The 23,844-nt window shown below is 39.1% G+C and overlaps 1 protein-coding gene across 1 annotated transcript in view; it reads right to left on the bottom strand.

The window, feature by feature from the left end:
• BRINP1 (BMP/retinoic acid inducible neural specific 1) overlaps positions 1 to 23,844 on the bottom strand; it is a 172,747-nt gene that overhangs the window by 30,627 nt on the left and 118,276 nt on the right. Inside the window, exon 6 of the mRNA XM_004423372.3 lies at positions 541 to 777. Coding sequence (XP_004423429.1) covers positions 541 to 777 — 237 coding nt within the window. The remainder of the gene's footprint in view (positions 1 to 540; positions 778 to 23,844) is intronic.

Below are 23,844 nucleotides of genomic sequence, written 5' to 3'. Positions count from 1 at the left end.
CTCACCCACATTATGGCTTTGGGTGACTGACTTTCCTCCCCTGCCATTCATTTTTCTTCACCATGAAAAGCAAGAAACAGCTAGGTTACCTGAAAAGTGACTTCCAGCTTTAACAATCGGTGAATTCTTTGCATATCTATATCTATATCTATACAACTGCACATACACATATTAACACATATATATTCATTTGTTTATTTAGAGACACACACACACGGACTCAGGATTCAATACAACTAGCTTTGACTCTTCACTCTCCAGAGGCTTCCAATGTACTGTGTGGCATTACTCTTTGTCTTCTGAGTAGAAAAGAAACAATACATTACAGGACCACTGACTTGATTATGCTATTCATTATTCCACTTAGTGTAGATTCATTGAGTGGCTACTCCATGCCAGCTACTAAACCTAGCTCTGCACCTTCCAAAGGGAAAGAGTTGGAGGTCACTGAACATTCCCTCCTAATTCCAGTCAGACAGGTTACTTTTCTAGACTTGGCTCAGGGCCATTCACACAGTGGTACTAAGTTTGGCTCTCTACCTGAATTCTCCAGGTCCTTATAAGCTTCAGCCCAAGACTTGGCCATGTTGGCCAGCGTGTACTCCATGATCTGGATGTCGGTGATGGGGCAGTTGCACTGGGGGAACTCCTCCGCACACTGACACCTGCACTGGCTGTTCTGGCACACATACTCCCCCTCTCCGTTGCACATGATGTAGCTCAAGGCCGACTGGACAAACTTCTCTTGCAGATACTGAGGGAAGATTATCTGAAGACCTGTTTGAGAATAGCAAGAAAGGGAAACAGAAAGGTTAAAAAAGGTGTTTCATTAACAGTTTCGAAAGGTGATGCGTAGGAACCCGAAGCTGCTAGCTTTCTCCCTGCATATTACAACCAAAATATTTCAGGGCCTGTCTGGATCCAGACAGGGCATAATCATGAGGCCTCCAGTTACACTGCTTCTACTTAAACTTCTCAGGTCACGACCCTGGCCATCTCTGAAATGCATACTCTCTTCTGTTATATTAGGACTGAGGCTAGAGCCAGACCTGGTATATGTGTTTCCTATTTTGGGAGAAAACCTTTATTGAAAGCACAAGATTATTGTTTATTTTTCCTTATTTCCTTCATTTCTTTCCTTTTCCTTTCTTCAAATATCTATGAACCCTATTTATTAAGCTCAAGTCCTCAGCTAGGCACTAGGTCTATAGAGATAAAAATGACATGATCCTTGCCCTTGGGGAGTTTACAATACAATCAGCAGGGATAGGCATGGACACACATCATCATAACCCAGCTTTATAGACTTGTAGCAGAGACAGCCATGTGAGGTAAGTGGACAGCAGAAGACTGCAAATAACATTGCTTGGATAGCAGGGAAACCTTTGTAGAAGAGATGGTATTTGGGCTGGTTGAAAAGTGAATAAGAGCTCATCATGTAAAAAGAGCAGGAAGCACATTACAGAGAGAGAAACAGCAAGAACAAAGACAGAACTTGTCTGGGAGTTGCTGGTGAATGAAATGAATTTGGACGGGTAGGAGTGCAGTGTTGTAGGAGAAGAGACTTTAGAAAGGGGCAGATGCCAGGGTGCAAAGGACTTTGTTATATGCTAAGGAATTTGGACTTTATCTTGTGGATAATGGGGATACTTGGATAGTTTTCAAGGCTAAGAATGATATAAGTAGAGTCATGTAACTTAATAGGACCACTGTATGACAAAAAAATAAAATATCAGTTTAGAATTATATCAGAGATATTTAATTTTCTCTTTGCTTAAAAATGAAGAAGTCAAGCCCCACTGAGGGGAAGTAACTAACCCATGGTTATAGGATGAGCCCTCTTGACCACATCTCATGATCTTCTCTCTATACTGAATAATCAAAGTCTTAATCCTGAGAGCCAACGATGGGGAAGGATTTATCTGGGCATGAGCACTATTCTTGTACCTTTGAAATGTCAGCACAACAGGCTATTGCCTGTGGTGCTCAGAGAGAAGGATAACTCTGGGCTAAATTAATTTATTAAAGCACTTTCACCTGGGACATATCTCTCCACCTCATTTGGAGCCACCGACAGTTTTAGCCACCAATGTATATGGGCGTAATGGTTTTATGACCCACTGTGGAAAAGGTAACTGTGTTATTTGGATTACATTTTTTTTCTCATTCATGCTTCAAGGACACCCCCTAATCTTACTGATTAGGGATTTGCTGAATAAGCTCAGCATTTCTCTCACTCTCTACTTCACAGTTGTGTTTCTAGATATTTATCTTTCCCTTTCTTGTCTTTAAATTATTAAAAAAAAAAAAAAAAAAGGAAGCTCTATCATTTCAACCCGTCTTCATATGGCAGCTAAAAAAGACTATTTTCAGAGGGACTTTGTGAGAAAGAAGAGTGTGCCTCCAGCGTGCCGTATAGTAGGAAACCATAACATGGTAGTTAAGAGCTGGGCATTGCTAGAGTCAGGCTCCTGTACTTACTATGTAAGTCATCTCAAGCAAGTTATGCAACCTCTCGAAGGCTCTATTTTCTCTTCTCTAACGTGGAGATACTTTTAGTACCTACATTAGAGGGTTGTTGAGAGGACTAAGTGAAAGAATTCCTGCAAATTGTCTAGAATAGTTTCTGACACATAGCAAGCAAACAATAAATGTATATATTCCTATTTTTGATCGTGGTGATGATGATGATGATGATGATGATGATTATAATGATGTCACTCCTCTGATTCAAGTTTTTCAAAGTTTCAACAGAAACTTCAGGATAAATGAAGGAACAATAACTGCGAGTATTTAATCAGAAGAAAACATTCAGAAGGCAGTGTTCAGATGTTTGGAGAGCTCCCACAAGAAGTAGGGTTTGGAATTCTGGGCCTGTTGGACCAGCACTGGTGGGAGGGCTATTCAGGAAGGTGGATCCTATGTCATTATGCATGGAAGATGTTCTAACATAGAGCTGTACAGCTTGGACAATGGTCCACTGCAAGGCTGGGTGAGCTCCACACCAATGAACAAAGGGTCTATATGAGTTTGACTGACTTCTCGGAAGGGCTACTGTACAGGGGTATGATACAAGTACCAAAAGGTGGGGCAAAACAAATCAAGCAGTAAAGTCCCTTCTAAGCCAAGTCTACAATTCTTGCAGAGCATGCACTATTGAGTCATTTTATCTGTATCACCATTTTCGCTTCCAATGCAAAACTTATTTTTAGCTGATCCCAATCCCCTATAGGCATCTGAGTGTATGGATTGGGGTTAAGTTTTTGCTGCTTAAAGGAACTCTATAGACTGTACTCTCAGTCCTATTTTTCTAGCTTGCTCATCATTTTCTTTCTCCCTTTTGTAGGGGATAAAATATTCTATTCTTGGTCCCAGCCCAAAAGGAATTTGGGGAGAGCATTTTTAGAAAATTGCCTCAAATCATTTCTCCTTTTGGCAAGGATACAAAGGCAGTATTACCTACCCCACTTAATGCAACTGAAAACAGATGAAGTTTGGGGTTGGGGGGTTTCTGGGAGCAGCTGAAACACAAAACAGGCTGCTCCTTAAAAATGGAAACTCAGAACATGCCGAGCTGTCTCTGAGGCAGAATCTCCTGGGCAAATTTGAAAGACAATAATGAAGATATAGCAATTGAAAAGCACTTTTCTGCAAAATGTCATTACTGTTTAAAGTTACATAACCATTTCTACGGCAGCGGAGGTTCACAGAGCAGTCACCGCCAGAGTCGTCTCCTGATGACCTATGTCCAACAAAGAGGCCCATTGCTGACCTCCTAGATCGGCGCCCGAATCCTGCCGGCTTCAATGGGAGTCATAAATAATTTGGAGGGGGATTTGGCCTGTGGAACCACTGTTTGAAAGATATACAGCTGCCGGCTGGGGTGGAATATTCTGTCCCCATAGTTCCCAAAGACACACACACACAGAGAGAAAGGAAAACTGAGAAAATGGAAGAGAGAGAAAAAGGCCACCATTATTACCAAGTATATAAATTTTGCCTCACAAAACCCAGGAAGGCAATAGTCGAGAGTTTCTCTTGAACACAACTCACCCACGCTGAACATATGGAATATTTCCCCCCCAATCTCATTATACTTTAAAAAAAATCTTGTTATACTTTAAAATGAAATGTTTCAGCATTCTGCAGAGTGAGTGGGCAATGTAGATGTGGGAACACCCCTGCCATCTTCCTTCTCTTTTTCTGATTTTTGCCCCATCTTCCTCAGTCCTTCCTCCCACCTCACCTTCAACACATACATCTCACAATGTTTTTTTTGCATTTACATACAGTCTTTGTGTGCGGAGATATTATTTCTCTGTCACACGATAGGATGGTTCTATTTCCTGGCCTCCCCCTTCCTCTTATCTCCTAATATTCTCTTCTTTATTCAGAACACACCAGGCAGCCTGCCCTTTTCTCAGTCCCCTCATTGTGCCAGTCATGTTATTCCAGTCATGTTCTTCGCACTTGTCCTTTCCTATGCCTAGAATATTCTTTCCCCAGATCTCTGCATAGCTCCCTTGTTCTGCAATCCAGACTTTCCCAGACAATAATTAAAATGCCTCTTCTTTTTTCTTCATAGGATTCATTACTAACTGAACTTATAGTATTAATTTGTTTTCATGGTTTTTTTTTTTTTTCCATTTCTCCCATTAGAAAGTGGACTTTAGGAGGACAGGACCTTATCTGTCTACCATAGACACCCAGAGTGTAAATTACGACCAAGTTCAGTGCAGGCGCCAGGCACTCATTCGTTGAACAAAAGAACTATTCTCTTTCTCACTCCAACCGAATAGAAACTTGCTCCATTAGGTTTAGAAGATATTAGAGTTGAAAAGTTAGGTGACCTGCTCAAAGCTGCATAACTAAAGTTATAGACTCAAGGCTAAAATCCAGGAATTCTGACTGAGTTCTGACACACTCGAGGGTCCTACCACCTCTTTTGTGAGAAAGTGTGGAAACAGAGACAAGCTCCTGGCTTAGTGTCCCTGTGGTAGCTGCAGCACAGAAGGGACTCTGGGGATGTCTTTGCCTCTCTGAAACTCAGTTTTCTTGCCTGTGAGGTTAAAATCCCAATAACTATCTTCCAGGGCTGTTGTGAGGAGTAAATCAGGGGAGAAAAGATATAAACAGCACTTAAGCAAGAACTGAATTATTATTGGCTGAATGTTTGCATCACTCCAAAATTCATATGTTGAAACCCTAACCCACAATGTGATGGCATTAGGAGGTGGGGCCTTTGGGAGGTGACTAGGTTTAGTTTAGGTCATGAAGGTGGGGTCCCCATGATAGGATTAGTGCCCTTATAAGAAGAGGAAGAGACAAGAAACCTCTCTCTCTCTCTCTCTCTCTCTCTATCTCTTTCTCCATTAGCACGCACCAAGGAAAGGCCTTGCGAGCACACAGTGAGAATGCAGCTGTCTACAAGCCAGGAGCACACTTTTATAGGCAGCAAATCTGCCAGCACCTTGTTCTTAGACTTTCCAGCCTCCAGAACTGTAAGAAATAAATGTCTCTTGTCTAAACCACCCAGTCTTTAGTATTTTGTTACAGCAAACCGAGCAGATTAAGACATCAGCATAATTGTCCAATAAATGTAGGTTCCCACATTTACACCATATCAGAACATGACCCATTACCTTGACCAAACTTGAGTCCTTCTTGGAAAAATCCTCCATGAATAGCTCCATTTGGGTCAATAAGAAACATATCAAGAGTGCATTTTATCTTAATAGCACTATATTAATTACTATAGGTCTTCATTATTTATCATTCCCTTGTTTGTACTTCAATGAGTTTTCCTTCCTTCCTTCCTTCTTTCCTTTCCTCCTCCTTCCTTCCTCTTTTCCTTCTTTCCATCTTTTCTTCTTCTCTCCTTCTCTCTTCCTTCTTTCCTCACATATTGCTTATGCCCTACTTTGTGCCAGGCACTAGGTCATGGATACCAGGGTGAGTAACACAGGCAACTCCCTGCAGACCTCGCAATTTAAGAAAGAGACAGACATATACACAAGTTTCTTGGATGCAGTGAGACCAGTGCTCCACCAGAAGCACAAGGTTGCTCAGGGAACACAGAGGAAAAACACCTAACTCAGAGCGGAGTGGGGATGGTCAAAGACACTTTCCTAGAGGAAATGGCACTTAGGCTGAGGCCTAATGGATTAACAGGAATTAGAGGATGAGAGATCCATAGAAAGAGTAGTCTTGAAAGTGGAAACAGCGTGGGCAAAGGCTTCAGGCGATAGAACTCCTTCCAACCTAGAACCACCTTAGCCATCAACTTCCTTTCTGAGTAAGGTTCACCATGTTTTGTTTGTTTGTTTGCGTCCAAGTTCCCTAGAGAAGAGAAGAAAGAGTTCTAGTGCCTCAGACAAGATCGAAACTCTGAAGAGATGAATGACACAGAGCAGAGATCTGTCATCTCATTAGAGAAATAGCATTTCTTACAGCAACAAAGGTCAAGGATCCTTGTCCATTACAGTCAGGCAGTTATATCTGAGATTCAGAAAAAGAAATGAGGGCTCACTGTATCATTGAGTTTCAACCATGGGGCAGGGGGCACTAAAGTAACAGAAGAACTTTCAGGGGAACCCTACATTGGATCCTTAGAGACCTTCAAGGACATTGTCAATATTGCTATCTAAAGCAGGCACCTGGTTCAGTGAGCTAAAGATTTAATGTCTGAAAGAGAGGACCCAATCAACAAAAGCTGAAGGCGCCCCTAAGATACAAACATTATAGTCCAACCTTCATCTCTGACCCTGATCCTGCTCTTTTGCTGATAGGAACTCTTAGTCTCTTCTTCCTTCCTTCAACAAGTAGTACATGGGGAATTGTTCGAGCAGATGCTTCCTGTCTTCTAAGGACCCAGAGAGGATTCTTAGAGATTCAAAAATAAAGCACAAAATCCAAATACTAGAGATAAAGGCCTTAATCGATGACTAAACACAAAAAGTAGCATCATGTCTAGAACATAGCAAGTGTTTAATAAATATATTTCAAATATTGAATAAGTCAATGATCTATTATGAAGACAAAAGAAAGTAAGCCTGGAGACAATAGTTATGGTAGATTCTGTGATGTGTGTGGAATGTGAGTAGAGTCTTGAAACATGAGCATGGTCTTAATAGATAAAGAAGGGCAGCCTCGGTGTTCCATGTGGAGGGCACACCTTGAGCAAAGATAAGTCAAAGTGTGAATATCTTGTATCAATCTAAGTCTTGTTCAAGGTAAGGACCATATATCTTTCTGGGGTTTTTTTTCTCAGCTATATTTTATTTTATTCCATACCCTAATTACCTAATACAGTAGTATTTTTTACAGATTTGTTCTTTTCTGATCTATTTCATTAGATATTAAATGCATGATCTCTTACAGTGCTAAGAGGAAGAGAGAAAAATACAGGTTTTATTTTGGTTGAGTGGAAATATTTTTCTTGCATCAGAAGGTAGCCCCCTGTAGATATCTCTGAGCCCTATAGAAGTCCCAGCTGTTGTCTTGTACCTGCTAAGTTCTGCTTGTCAAATTCTGTCCCTATCTGAAAAGCACGAGGCAGGGAGAGCAACAACAAGGACTGCACCTTTTGAAAAAAGTCAGTCTGATCCCCTTCCTTGTGAAAGCCCAGGCATTTCAGACTGGCAGATAAAGGACTTTACGGCTCCAAGAGCCATTCTGAACTGTAGTGTAATCAAGGCACGCAGGTCAATTACCCATCTGTTTGTGTTTCTATTGCTTTGAATTACAGTATCCATCGCTGACAGCTCATTGGAGTGGAATAAAAATAAGACGATAATTCACCGGGTGAAACTGTGCAGAAAGGGTGAAAAGGCTATGATCTCATTCAGAAGTTCAACCCTGTCTCCGTGATGGGTCATTTGCACTCTGGGAAATGAAGACAGGCAGCTACCTGGGGAAAAGTGGGTGGGTTCTGGCTCCCCCTTCTGGATAGAGTAACCTTCTGTGTTCCTAAGTATCACCATCTATTCTGTAGGATCTTAAGGAGTAGACTTGGCACTCTTGGATGAAAGATGCAGGTAAATGAAATTCAGCACAATAAAACTAAAACCTTTTTAACTATCAGAAATTTTGAGGGATGAAACAGGTTGCCTTAGTAGGTAAAGAACGCCTCATCATTGGAAGAGTACAAGCAGAGTTTGCAAGTTGACGTGGTAGGAATGCTCTAAAGAACCCAAGATCCAAAAGGCATGAGGTAGATTGAGTTATCATAACTCATATTCAGTGCCCCTTCCTGAAGTGTCCTCCCTTTGAAAAAATTACACACCTTCACCCTCTGAACTCAGATAGAGTCAATGACATATTTTGGTCTATGAAATGTATGAGTGTAAGTGATGTGTGCAACTTCCAAAATGAAGCTAAAAGAGCCAACATATGAGTTCATCAGTTTCTCTTTTCCCATCACTACAAGAAAAGCAAGGTTCCATATAGAGGCCACCAGAGGAGCAGAATGATGATTGACTTGTGACCATGAGGTAGTATCAGTAAGAAATGAGCATTTACTTTTGCCAACCACTGAGATTTGGGGATTGTTATCACAACATAATCTAGCCCATACTCAGATGCAGGAGTTGGCAAACTATGGCCCACAGGCCAAATTGACCTGCAGCCTATTTTCACGAATTAATTTTTTTGGAACACAGGCACACAGATTTGTTTAAGCATTGTCCATAGCTACTTTCACATTACAATGAAAGAGTTGAGTAGTTGCGACAGAGACTTTGTGTGGCCCACAAAGCCTAAAACACTTACCATCTGGTTCTTTAAAGAAAAAGTTTGCCAGCCTCTCTACTAGTTGACCATTAAGATTCCTTCAACCTTGATTTTCTCTGAGTCTACTCTGTGCTGTTGTTCATTTATTTATTAAGCAAGGATCAATTAGGCATCTCTTATGTGCCAGGCACTCTTCTAGGCCTTGGAGAAATGGCAAGGAACTAGGAACAAAAATCCTTGCTCTTGTTGGGGAGGTGAAAATTTCACCCTACCTTTCTAGGTTTTTTGGAGGGTCTAATAATTAAATTGACATAAGACAGGGTAACAGGAGAAAAACAAATTTAATTCATATGTACAGAGGTCTCATAGATATGGGACTTAAAGAAATGACCAAAGCAGGCAGCTTTTATACTTTTTAGACAAAGAAACAAATTTGTGCGGAACTGAAAAGACAAAGAAACTTAGGCTTGGGTTGTAATTAGTGAAAAACTAAGTAGAGTTTGTTTACATAGAGTTCTCAGCCCTGAATTCCCTCTCTGTAGTGATAAGAATGTCTCTCTACCTCCTAGTGCAGGGAGGATGCCTTTCACATAGGAGATTTATTTGCTGCTTTCAGGGGGACAAATGAGGGTCAAAGTGTCCTTTTGGCGCTCACTGTTTCTTAAGTAACTTTAATTCAAAATAATCAATATGCCAAAGTGGCATATTTTGAGATGGCAAATTTTGCTCCCCTACACTTTCTTGGAACTTACCTTTTAGTGACGGAGATAGACAATAAACGAATAAATAAAAATAGAGGAGGATTTATACTGGCAAAAGGGATTGGGGGTAGGGAGACTCATAAATGACAATTTTAACTTTGAAAAAGAGAATATGGTCTAAACTATGAAATCACCAATGATGAGGAGGCCAACTACTTTTTAAATTCAATTTCATAAAATTTCAACATGAAGCTTGAATACCCTTGAAGCTTTAAGAAGAGGTTGATTCAATTTAAATATAAGCTTCTTCATAGAATTCATGATAAAAACCAAACTTAACACCTATAAGACTTTGTGTTATCTGATACATAGATCAGCTGATGTCTTCAAATTCTTCTTTCCAATTTCTCTTTCCTCGATACATCCTGCCACACCACTGCCTCTGTCCCCAAAATTTGCTAAGTTTTCTCTTTTTCAAATTTTGGCTCCAGCTCTTACTAACTGCATGACCTTAGGAAGTTAAGTCTAAGAGGCTTAACTTCTCTGATTCTCAGTTTCCATTGTGGAGATGTAAAAAATAAATGAACAATTTTATATCTTGATTGTGGTAGTATCTTGATGACATGATTGGATATGTTTGTCAAATTCATAGAACTGTTCACCTCAAAAGAACTGTTCACATCAATTTTTCTGTAAGTAAATTATACCTCAATGAATTGGAAACAAAATTAATTATATAACACATGTGAAGCTCTTAGCACATAATAGTTGTTCAACTAATGTCATTTCCTGCCCTCACCGTGTTTTCTACTGCCTTCCCTGGAGGCCTTTGGCAATCTCAAGCATTCCCTCTGTTGGCAACCAAAGGTACCTTGGACACATCTCAAATTCTAATAGAACACTTAACACATCATATCATGTGTGTTGTGTTCATGTTTCTCCTGGCTTGTGAGCTTCTTGAATGTAAGAGGCAGTGCCTCATTAATTTCCCATTTCTTTCATCTCCCCTGTTATCTCATTACATTAGTGGGCTCCCAGTATATGTGTTTGAATGAAAGTGGATTTAGACAGAATGTGTTTCAGAGAGGACTGTGGTTCTGTGCTCAATGCTTAGCATGTTCCACCTCTCTAGAGCCATCCTTCATGAGCAGGGCCTGTATCATCTTTCCCAACATCATAGCTTGAAACCTGAAGCTATTTTAACTTCAACTCAGTAGTGAAAGAGACAGGTGCTCAGACACATCTGAGTAAAAAAATACACAGATCCAAATAACATTATAAGAAAAAAATGATGCTAAAGGATTTGACGACTAATTTGAGCACATATTTTGTTTTGGATCCATTGCTACAGATGTGATTTTTGAGGATTATACCTGTTCCTTTTATTTCTTTGCATTCTTTCCAAGATATCAAGCACAGTGCTAGATCATAGTAGATATGCAAAAATAAATTTGCTCAATTCAGCAACTATTAGGAAAGTTCTTTCACTCACCAGTTTATTGAGCCAGGTGCTGTTGACATGGAAAATGCTAGAGACAGATGCTAGAGATATGGAAAATAAGTAAGACAGTTTCTGATCTCAAAGAGCTCCAGTTGAGCAGGTGAACAAGATTCATAAATGTATAATTACAATAAAACATATACATAAATATACACAAATTTCAGTAGAAGGAAAAAAGAAGAACCTCTACTTTTATAAGAGTAAAGGAATTAGGAAAAACTATTTTGGACACAATTGAACCCAAAATATGTAGGGTCCAGCATTTGCCAAGTTGTATGTCACAAAATCATAGATCCCCAAATGTAGCCGGGATCAAACACATTTGGAAACTCTGTATTTAACCCACCTCTTGAGACTCATTATATACATTAGCACAGTTAAGGCACTGAGAAGTCCTGCAGTAAAGAAGTGTGGTTTATGCTGTTTAATCTAGTGTTTCATGCTATTGAGCTTTTGTTAAGTTACTGTGTGGTAACAAATAACCTCAAAATGCCAGTGGCTTACAAGCACAAAGGTTTATTTCTTGCTCATGTTTCATGTTGGCTAAGCTTCGGCTCTGCTCCAGATGTCTTCTTCATTGTGGATCTAGACTGAAGGAGCAGCTTTTCTCAGGAAATGCCATTCTCATGACAGAAGGAAAAGAGCAAAAGCCAAGCCTGGCAATGTCTCCTCAAGTGTCCGCTAAGCTGAGGCATGCATTATGTCCTCCTACAATCTATTGACCAAAACAAACCACAGGGCCAGTCTCATGGCAATGCACTGATATATATAATCTTCTCAGGAGAAGGGAATAATGCAAGCATGCAATCTACCACAAAATAAACTTATTTTTGCACCAAACCTTTCTAAAAATATTTAATTACCATTTGATCCAGCAATTCCATTCTTAAGGCATATACCCAAAAGAAAATTGCAGACATAAATGCAAACAAAAACTTGTCACAAATGTTAATAGTGGCACTATTCATAATAGTCAAAAAGTGGAGATGACCTAAATGCCCAGCAACATATGAATGGACACACAAAATGTGGTATATCCATACAACGGAATATTAATTCAGGTATAAAAGAATGAAGTACTGATACACGCTACAACATGGATGAAACTTGGAAACATTAGGTTAAATGAAAGAAGCCTGACACAAAAAAAACAAATATTATATTATTCCATTTATATGAAGTATCCAGAAGAGGCAAATCCATAGAGACAGAAAGCAGATTAGTAGTAGCCAGGGGCTGGAGGGAGTGGGCAATGGAGAATGACTGCTTAATGGATACAGAATTTCCATTTGGGGTGGTGAGAAAGTTCTGAAACTAGATAGTGATGACAGATGCACAACATTGTGAATATACTTAATGCCACTGAATTGTGCATTTTAAAATACTTAAAATGTTAAACTTTATGTAATATATATTTTACCACAATAAAAAACTAAGATCCAAAATAAATTGATTTGATGGTTCAAATAAATTTAAATCAGTAAATATTTATTGAGCACTTACTATGAGCTAAACACTGAGCTAAGGAGAAGTAAATAATGAACAAATAAAAAAAGATATGTGTTTTATTCTCAGGAATTTTAATTATAATTTAGTAGCAAATATGTACAATTGTGTACATAAGACAAGATAAAATGTTTCTAGAAAACAATAAAAGCACATTGGAAGTGCTATGCTTGCAGTGCCGAAGAAGAGGTTAATTCTGACTAAGATGAATTGTGAGGGAAAAAATAATTGACTTAATAATCTTAAAAAATAAACAGGTACCATATCTATATGGAGTCAATAAATTAACTTTTATGGGTGATTTATTTAGGTTTTGGCCATCCTGATGCCTCGTTTCTGCACAATGAATGAATTCAACAAGGAATCGAGTGGAACATGGTTGTAAAGTAGACCAAAGTAAAGTAGCCACATCAGCCACTTACCAGTCAGAATTTCCATGCTGCATACTGGGCCAGCCACAAGTCTATTTGAAAGGTATAGCCCAACATCACCACATACCAAGAGATAAGCCTTCTGATATCCCTTCTCTCAACAACATCAGCTTATACCCCATCAGAATTTCCACTTCTTTCTGTACAAGTCTGAGTCTTGAGTCACCAAATGATTCCACATTTCTCCAGGTCAGAGGCAGCACTTCTTATAGTCATATACACCCAGAATGTTCAAGGCCTTAGTAATCATCTGTTCTAGAGGTATCTGATCTTTTCTGGTTCTGCATCCTTTTGCAAGTATAATAGCTATGAAAATGCCACACTTTCACACCTACACAAGTTGGAAAGTAATTTTAGGAAAATCACAGACATCCTAAAGTAAATAGCAGGGCTATATTAAATAAAAAGGGCCATATTCTACTTGCTCTAATAAAAAACATGATTATGATGTATGTATTCCAGGTTGAAAACAATTTGGTGCATGGTGTAAGAGCCCTGTTACTGAGTGGACCTGGGCTCAAATTCCAGCTCTGCCACCTACAAGATAGTTACTTAACTTCTGTGGGCCTCAATTTTCAAATCTGGAAAATGGGTCTGTGTTGAGGTTTACATTAGATACTGATATAAAGAAATGAGCTCTATATCTGGCACATAAGAATTATCCAGTAAATTGTAGCTATGATTATTATTTTGTATCATATATTTAAAATAAATTTTACCATACATTTTATATGATTTTTAGGTCACGTACTTTCCACTTGTTTTTCCATTAAATGCAGAGCAATGGCTCCAAGGCAGAGGTGTTTTTATTCCCGTTTTGCAAGTTAGAAGATATAGAGAATCTCAGAGACTTAATTAACCAGTCCAAGGTCTTATCACTGTTAAATCTTCTCTCATCCTCTTCATTCTATTTGTTTTCTGACTAAGTCCTTAACTGATATCTTCAACCCACTTCTTAAGAGGAACTCCATTTCTCCTTCTCACAAGGCAGAGAACAGGGTGCTCCTTGGCTCATAAAGGAAAACCAATATTTGGATGCAGCCAGCTGGGTGGAAGTCAGCAATCCCATTTGTCATGAAGGCGCTGCTCTTTTATTCAAAAGGCATTATAGATAGAGCCACAGGAAAACAGAAACATGGATTCCCATCAGTGCCTCCCAGGCCCCTGCTAATCGGACAAGAAGTGCCTTAATCACGAGCCATTGCCTGTGACCCTGGGCTAATTCTAACGAGGATTCATCCCCACGTTGCTGACTGGAACAGGTAATGGCAACAATCACTCAGCATTCCTCCCTGGGGTCACAAGTCCACATGGGGTGATAGGGGTGTGGGAGCGGAAGGGGCTTTATGAAAAGGAGATCTATTCATGTCCTGTCCCCTCTTCCTCTGCTGCTGCAGTTGGGCAGGGACCTATTCCCATTCTATTCACGTCTAGAATGTGTGGTGCTGACTCAGAGCTCTCTGAGAGATGTAAAGGAGCCTTGGAGCCCAGATGACAGGGAACCAAAAGCTGGGGAACCTTGGGAAAGGGATTTCACCTGTTTGAGCCTCAATTTCTTCATCTATATAACGGGGAGAATGATCCCTATCTCTTAATTGGTGGGAGGGATGAATTGGTTAATGGATATAAGCACAATGCCTAAGAAGTAGCAGCTCAAAAAAATGTTATTTTTAAATACTTCTACACTCTCCGTTCGTCTCTTTCTACTACTTGTTGCAAAATGATTTTGAAAATAATCCTCCATTTTTGATGCCCAGCTACTAAGGAAAGGGATTATGGATGCTACTTCTCTTCCTCAGCCTCCTCCTCTTGCTCCTCCCCATCCTCCCCTCTTTATCATCTTCTCTTCCTCCCTCTCCTCCATCCTTTCCTCTTCCTCTCCTCCTTCTCTTCCCAGTCCCTTTTCCCTCCCTCTTTCACCCCTTCCCTCCGCCTCTAGGCTTCCTCCTTCTACTGTCACTCTCACATCAATCACACACCAAAATCCAATTCAGCAAACGTGTATCAAGTTCCTATGTCTGTGGCGATATGTTGAATACGATGAAACACAAAGTTGGCAAGGCAAAATCCCTTCCTTAAAGAAGCCTATAATCCAGTCTAATATAAAAGATAAAACCCAAACACAAATGAATATATTGCAAGGTGAGTAAAAAAATCATGCCATAAAAAATGTCTTAAAAGGGGTTTCTCAGAAGAAATGGCATACGGAGGATTAAGGAGTATGACCCCTGCCTGGAAGATGTAACATCCAACTCAGTAGAAAAGACCCCTGCATTTTTGAAGAACGCTATCCACGCAAGGTAGCACAATGGTCGGCATACATTAGGCCCTCAGGAAATGGCCATTAGGTTGAACTGGATCCAGCATGATGTGGAGTGAGAAGTATAAGAGTTCAGAGAAAGCAGAGCTCATGATGGGCTGGGTGATTCATTCATTTAACTATTCATTCATCCATAAATTCATTTAACAAATATCTTCTGAGTGCTTTTTACATACCACGTTCTATACATTATGCTAGAGATAGACATGGTCCCTACCAATGAGAAATTTATACTCTAACTAGAAAGTCAGATTAATAACAGGATGATTATACTACTGTGTGACAAATCCTAGGGAAGAAGATGGGCAGAGTACCTAATGACCTGGGCAGAAGGAGTAAGAGAAGTTTTCCTGGGAGAGGTGGAAGCCCAGGAATTGAAGAGACAATGTGCAATGTAATAAAAATATAAAAATAAGAAAAGATGCCTGTAGTGAAATGTAAGAAATTCAATAGGCTTGGAGTAAAGGTATGGGTATGTGTTGGGTGTGGAATAAGACAAAGCCAAGAACATAGGCGAGGGTTTGATTATGTTGCCTGGTGCCAAGTTAAGAATCTATACCTTATACCAAAATCTCTACAGAGGTTGTGAAGGGTTTTAAGCAGAGAAATGACAGCATTTGATTTGATTTTAAGATCATACTGGCTGCTTCGTTGGGGATGGATCAACAGGAGGGCTCAAAATCAAGGTTGCTCACTTGGCATTCTTTGCAATGATCCAGGGAAGATAAAAATGATGAGAGGAGGAGCTGAGCCAAGGCAGGAGTGAGAAGAAAGGATTTCTAATGAGGGGACAGATGTTTGTGTTGAGCATCGAATGACTGACCAATAGACTCTTCAATAGAAGAGAGAAAGGAGATCATCTAAGTATGAAGAGATTCTGGTGCATAAGTGATGGAGGATAGAACCCTGTCGGGACGGAGCTGACGTTTCAAGTAGAGACACGGGAAAAGAAAAAAAGGGGGAAGGAGGAGAAGAAAGAAGAAGGGAAGAAGAAAAGAGAAGGAGGAGGAGAAATGCTTGGAGATCAAAAAGTAAAATGGACCATTTGAATGTGACTATTAAGAGGAGGCTCTCAAAACACAACAGTCTCAGGTGGCCCAGCCTCGAGGTGCAGAGACAAGATTATGCCTCAAGTTGTCAGTCTTTCATCCCATATCCCCTCACTGCCTAGCCTCCCATCTTTTAAAGATCTTTACCCTCCTCCCATCCATCTTTCTCCTTTGGAAACTAGGAATAGGCTAGTGACTTCACTCCTTTTTCATTAAGAAAACTATCATATACAATTGAATCAAAGATGTTCTTCATTGTAAAACATACCATTGTTTTCTGTACACTAAGAAAAAAATACACTGCCAGTTAAACTATGACACATCATCAGTTATAAGAAACATTCTAATTTCAGAGATATTAAAATCCAAAAACTCATGCAACTTAAATCTATGAAAAGTAACCAGAAGTAAAGTTCAAGAAATGCCCCCATTACCACATTTATGAATTGTATCCACCCCTGGGCCAGTATATTCCCCTTTCTCTCCATTCACTATGAATGGACTGGCAGCTGCTGTTAGCTAAGGCAGATAAGTCCAGTCATATACAAGACCCTATTCATTCTTGTGTGCTCAATTTTGACCCTACAACAATCCTTCCTGATCACAGAATCAATGTTTCCCTCTCTGAAGAATAATTCCCATCAGCATATAAAAGTTTTGTTGTTATACATTAGAAAAGAAGAAAAATATTGACTCCACATCACTTTCTGCTATGGTGCCATTTACTGCAGTATTCCTCTGTGGAGTTTGCAATAGCCCCTGCCTTCACTTCCTCTCTGCCCATTCTCTCTTGAACTCATTCTACTGAGGCTTTCACTCCTATAATTCCATTGAAACATCGTTGTCAAGGTCAACCAATGACCTCAGTGTTGCTAAATCCACTACTCAGTTCTCAGTCCTCATTTTAATCATCCTATCAGCAACATTTGACACAAGTGACCACAATGTCTGTTTTTTGGTTTTTTTTGTGTGTGTGTGAGGAGATCAGCCCTGTGCTAACATCTGCCAATCCTCCTCTTTTTTTGCTGAGGACTGGCCCTGGGCTAACATCTGTACCCATCTTCCTCCACTTTATATGGGACGCCGCCACAGCATGGCTTGCCAAACAGTGCATCGGTGCGTGCCCGGGATCCGAATCGGCAAACCCCGGGCCGCCGCAGCACAGCGCGTGCACTTAACCACTTGCGCCACCGGGCCGGTCCCCACAATCTCTGTTTTGAAAAACATTCTTTACTTGGCTTCCAGGATACTACACACCCTTGGCTCTCTTCCCAATCCCTGGCCACTTCTTAGCTTCCTTTGCATGTTCCTCATTATTATTCCATCATCTCAACGCTTCAATATTAAATTCCCCATGGCTCAATAACTGGATTCCTTCTTTTCTCTATCTACACTTTCTCCCAAAGTAATCTTATCCAATCTCACATCATTAAATGTCATCTCTATGCTAATTTATATTTCTGGCTCTCTTGCCTGACTTTCCAAATGCCCACCCAACATATACATATATTTGTATATATAATAGACTTCTCAAACTTAGATTCAAATCCAATTCCTCATGTCCCATCAAAGCTGACCCCTCCCAGTCTTTGCCATACCAGTAAGGTGATTCGATCATTGCAGTTGCTCAGGCAAAACTCTGGGATTATCCTTTGCTTCTTTCTCTCTCTCCCAAGTATTTCTCAGTCCCTTACCAAATAATGTCAGCACTACTTAAAAAATATAATCATAATCTAATCACCTCTCACAACCCTCATTGCCACTCTCAAGGTCCGGGACACCATTTTCTTTCACCTTGATAAACACAATAGTCTCCTAACTGGGCTCTTTCTATGTGTTCTTGCCCTCAATAGTCTTTTCTACACAACAGTCAAAGTGATTCATTTAAAATGTAAGTCAGGTCAACTTACTCCACTACCTGTATTTGCAATGGCTTCTCATTTTATCCAGAGTAAAATCTAAAGTCTTTTCCATGGTCTACAAATTTCTACATGACTTTTCCCTCACTATCTCTCTGATTGTAAAGAAAATATATTTCTTTATTTACTTGTTTATTGTCTGCTCCCCACACATACTAAATATAAGCTCCAAAATGATTGAAACTTAGCTTATTCACTGCTCTATATCCAGCTCTTAAAACAATATCTGACATATAGTTGATGTTTAATAAATATTGCTAAATGAATGAGTGAAGGCATGAATGAATAAATGTTGGATCATCCCTAGATTTCAGCAAAATATTCTCTCTGCATTCACATCAGTGAGCTACTGAGGCAGGGCGCTGCTCTCTGTATACCACACCAGATGGATCCTAGATTAAATTACATGACAATGTCGGTAAAACACTCAATGGGCTTCTTGGAGAGAGAAGTATAAAAATAAGAAGTTATCATTATGCCATTAGTGTTATTACTACTATTTCGGCTGTTGCTGCTTTGACTACTAATAGCCTCTGATGGTTTCTATGATCCTTCTTTCTCATTTCTAGTCTCCTCCAATCTTCTTCTTTCTTTTTCCCATTTCCCTCTACCTTTGCCCTGTTTTGTGAACATTTTATGAAACACCACGAGGTGAACATCATTAGAGTTATCGTTCATGTCGTCCCCTACCTACCAAAATAATCTGCAGAATCTCCCCTTCTAGCCTCATTCAGAGGAATCAGGAGAGGAATAGAGAGCAACACTATTTTGAGATGGAGGAGCTCTGAAGTCAGGCTGTTGGGGTTAAAATTCAAGCTCAGGGCCGGCCCGTGGCTTAGCAGTTAAGTGTGCGCTCCGCTACTGGCGGCCCGGGTGCGGATCCCGGGCGCGCACTGATGCACCACTTCTCCAGCCATGCTGAGGCTGCATCCCACACACAGCAACTAGAAGGATGTGCAACTATGACATACAACTATCTACTGGGACTGCGGGGAAAAAAAAGGAAAAGGATTGGCCATAGATGTTAGCTCAGAGCCGGTCTTCCTCAGCAAAAAGAGGAGGATTGGCATGGATGTTAGCTCAGGGCTGATCTTCCTCATGAAAAAAATTAAAAAATTCAAGCTCAACCATTTATCGAGTAACCTCTCAGTCTCAGTTTTCTCACCTACAAAATAAGGATGTTATTTATGCCTTCCTCATAGAAATGGTGTGAGGATTAAAGATATAATACAATTATATAATACAAATAAGTATAAGTAAAAAATAAATAAAAAACAAATAAATATAAATATAATAAAAATAAATTAGCAGAGTCCCTGGCACATAAAGAAGCACTAAATTGATAGTATCTATTGTTATTTCTGGCTCCTCTACCTTCAGTTCATACAGCTGTCTTCTAGCCGGGCTGGACCATCTCCTGCTCTTTTATGTCTCTTTAATGCTTTATTCATGTTTTCTCTTTGCAAAGGATGTCAAGATAGAGCACATTACTAAACAAATTTTTAATAGATGAGTATTATATACACAGAAATGCATACATATAAATCATGCGTGTGCAGCTATATGAATTTTCACAAAGTAAACACACCCATGTGCTGCCACCCAGATCAAGAAACAGAACATTACCAAAACCTCCAGAAATCTCTTTGGTCTCTCTTCAGTCATTGCCCCATTCCTCCTCCCCAAATGTTTATGCTCTCTGGACTTCTAAAACAATGTATGTTTTTCTTTTTTTTACTGTTTTTAACCTGTATAGAAATGGAATCATACAGAATGTAGTCTTTTGTGCCCAGCTTCTTGTACTCAACGTTACGTTTGTAAGATTCTTCCATATTGTTGCATAAAAGGGTAGTTTATTCCTTTTCATTTCTGTATTATAGTCCATCATGAGAAAAAATGACAATTTATCGAATTTTCTTGCTGATAGGCATTTGAGGCTATTTCTATTTGGGGGCTGTTTTGAATAAAGCTGCTATGAAGATTCACGTCTTTTGGTGAACATGGGTCATATTTCTGTTGGGCATATTCCTAGGAATTCTAATTGCTGAGTCATAGAGAGAGGACATATTGAATTTCAGTAGATACTACCAAAAGAGCTTTCCAAAGCGTCTTTACTAATTCATTCTCCCACAAGCAACGCATGTTAAGTTCCCACTGCTCCACACTGTCACTCCTTGATATTGTCAGTCTTTTTCATTTGAGTCGGACTGATTGCTGTATTGAATTGTGATTTTAATTAGTATTTTCTGAGGACTAGAAAAGTTAATCACCTTTTCACAGGTTTATTTGCCATTTTGATATTCTTTCTTGTGAAGTGCCCATTCATGTCTTTTACCCATTTTCTTGTCTTACTGGATTGTCTGCCTTTTTCTTATTGGTTTTAGGAGTTATTTACATATTTTGCACAAGAGTTCTTTGTCAGATGCGTATATCACAAATATCTCCTTCCACTCTGTCGCTTCCGTTTTCATTCTATGAATAGCAGCTTCTGATGAACAGAAATTCCTAATTTTAATATAGTCCAATTTATCAATCTTTTTCTTTACACTTAGTGCTTTTTATATCCTACTGAATAAATATCAGCCTACTGAAAGGACATGAGATATTCTTCTGTCTTATACTTAAGAAGATTTTACTTTTATCTTCCACCAGGATAATATTATTTTTCATCAGTTATCTTCTTTTTTTCCCTAGGAATCCTCTACCTATACAGACAGAATGAATTACTCCTTTTCTGAATCTCCATAACAGTATGCATTACTTTTATTATCTCTATTATATTACATATTACCTTGAATCATATGTATTTTCCTGTCCATCATCTCTATCTCATTCCCACAATCCATTCACACAATTATCTAAATTCTTCATGGTATTTTCAGTAAATCCTGGTCATGATGTCCCCTAAGTAAGTCTAAAATTAGTCTATTTCTCTCTACTCAACCACTACCTCCATAGTCTAAATTTTTGACATGTCATCTTGAGTATTGCACTAGCCCGACTGGTCACCAACCTCTAATCTACCTCTATCTAATTAATTGACCACATAAGAGCCAGAGTCATCTTCCAAAACATCAATCTCTTCATGCTACTTCCTTTTTTAAAACCCTTCCATGGTGCCTGCTACTCGTAAATTAATGTTCAACTCATTAATGTGCTGCAGAGGCCTTCCAGGATTTGAAGGATTATTTTGTTTTTCTCACCATTGATGTCTCTGCTTTAATCTCTTCAGACTTTTTCATTTCCTCCAATGCACCTTCAAAAAGACTCTTCTGCCTGCCTCCATTTCCATGTCCCTGCCCTCATCTTCAAACTTCAGGTCTAATCTTATGCATCTTTTTAGCAAGAAAACTTTCCTGACACCCTAGTAGGTTAAGCCCCAATACTATCTGGTACCATAAAACCCTCACAATTTTTCTCCATTAAAATTTATTACTCCTATTATTGTTTGTTTAAGTCCATCATCTCTGATAGAGTGTATATTTCCTCAGGGTAGAAACTATGTCTGTCTTGTTCAGACATGTGCCTAGATCAATGCCAATATGGTTCTTAAGAAAAATATTTATTCAATTGAATTGAACTGGTTTGTGCTCATATGCCCATGGTGTAGCATTGAATTCAGCACACAGTCTCAGTAAAGGTTTGGTGATTCATTGTCTTCATAAAACCCTGGAACCATTATTGACAGGGACCTAATGACCACCTACTTCAATCACCTAATTCTACGGAATGATGATTTAAAAATCTCCATAGCATTCCTATCAGTAGTCATCTACTTATAATGCTCTGACAACAGAGAGTCACTACATTACTTCAGTAGGCCATTCCAGGTTTGGGCATGAACGTGCATTAGAAGATCTATTTTATACTGAGTTTAAACTGAGATCTATTTTATCCCAGTTAAAAGCTGGGATCCTTGTAGTTTCCTGTGAGAAGATCAGATTTGGCTCGTTTTATCCATATTAATGAATTTGACTATCTTTTCCACAAGATAGTCCTTTAGATATCTGCAGACAAGTCCTTTTGCTCCAGGTCAACCTTCTTCAGCTATTTATCATAAGACACACTCCTTCGGGTACACTGTGGTTTCTTAATGTCCCTCTTGAAATGTGATGCTCAGACTTGGACCCAATCCTCCAGGTGTGCTCTGACCAATCTACGATAGGACATACTTCTAATAACATAACGAACGGCAGACCTGGATTTTGGAGAATTGAGCCTTATACTATAGCTGCTTATTGAGAAAAGAATTTCAAAATTAGAGATGAAAATGAATACTTAGAATGAGAAAAGCTGAGGACTTAGAAGGTGAGGGAGCTCTGAGCCTTAAGCTTCATTAGCCTCATAATAAATCAGCCTCTAAATGTCCCTAAGATCTTAATAACTTCCTAGTAACATCCTGTTAATCCCTTCTAAATTTACTCCAATTGTAATCAGAGGTCTCTCCACCTCCAACATGAACAGCAGGGTGATCAAATGCAGAATGAAGCCAAACTTCCTGGATTTAAACCCTGCTCTCACTTCACAAGGTTGCTGTGGGTATCACAGGAACTAATGAGTTGAAAATCCTGGCACACCCAAGGCAGATCTGTCTTTCTTATTTACTTTGTTATCAGGAATTACCAAACCCATCTGTCTACTCTTTCCTCTACTAAAGGGAGTAGGGTTATTCTTTATGTATTTGAGGTTTTGTTTTGTTTTCTCACTAAACCACTTTCTTGGCCTGAATTTCCCTAAGGATTTTCACTCAGTGCTCCCAAGTGACACTTCCAAGTCCTCTGTGCATCATTTTCCAAGCATCTTCTATAACAGGAGCATGAATCAAAGAGTTGCCAAGGAACCAGAATATAAAAGTCATATTAAGCTCTGCTTAGCTCTATCTGCCAATCTCAACCCAACTTTCCTCCCACTGACATTCAGAATCACCTTTATCATATACTTTTGTAGAAGGTCACATTTTTAGTCTGCTCAAAGTTAAAGCATGTCATTTTTTTTTCTGACTATAAAGTTAATACATGATCATTGTAGAAAAGTTAGAAAAGAAACTGGAAGCCTAAAATAAATCATCTATAACCTAACCATCCAGAGGTAACCTCTTTTAACATCTTGGCATATTTCTTTGCAATATTATTTTTCCTTATCCTTTTACATTGTTAAGATCATGCCATACGTTCAATCAGAAACCATCCATTTTTTAATTAACATTAGATCAAATCATTTTCAAATATTCTTGGAAATTCTTTATAAACAACATTTTAGTACCTACCTAATATTATTATGAATGGATGCTACATACTTCACTTAGTCTCCTCATGTGGAAAATTGAGATCTTTACATTGTTTTTTTAGCTTTTATAAATTACGCTTTTGAAAATAGCGCTATCTGTACTTGAAGCATTGTCAATTTTTCTCTACAATCTCCCATCCTCTTTATGATGAATTAATAAAGGTAAAATTACTATTTTAAAGGGCATATGTTCTTTAAGGTCATGAGCAAATATGGAGCACCTAACATGGACCTGACATATAATAAATATTAAATAAGTACAAATATTTACACGTATCAACAAACTAATCATTATAATTGTTGCATTCTCACTAGCAACGCCTGAGTGTTTGTCTCTTTAAACTCCAGCCAGCACTGAGTGTTAACATTTGTGAACTCTGCTAAAAGCATGCACACACACA

This window comes from Ceratotherium simum, chromosome 29 (assembly GCF_057802395.1).
Source record: "Ceratotherium simum simum isolate JZ-2026a chromosome 29, ASM5780239v1, whole genome shotgun sequence".
Classification (NCBI taxonomy): domain Eukaryota; kingdom Metazoa; phylum Chordata; class Mammalia; order Perissodactyla; family Rhinocerotidae; genus Ceratotherium; species Ceratotherium simum.
This window is presented reverse-complemented; position numbering and strand designations above follow the sequence as displayed.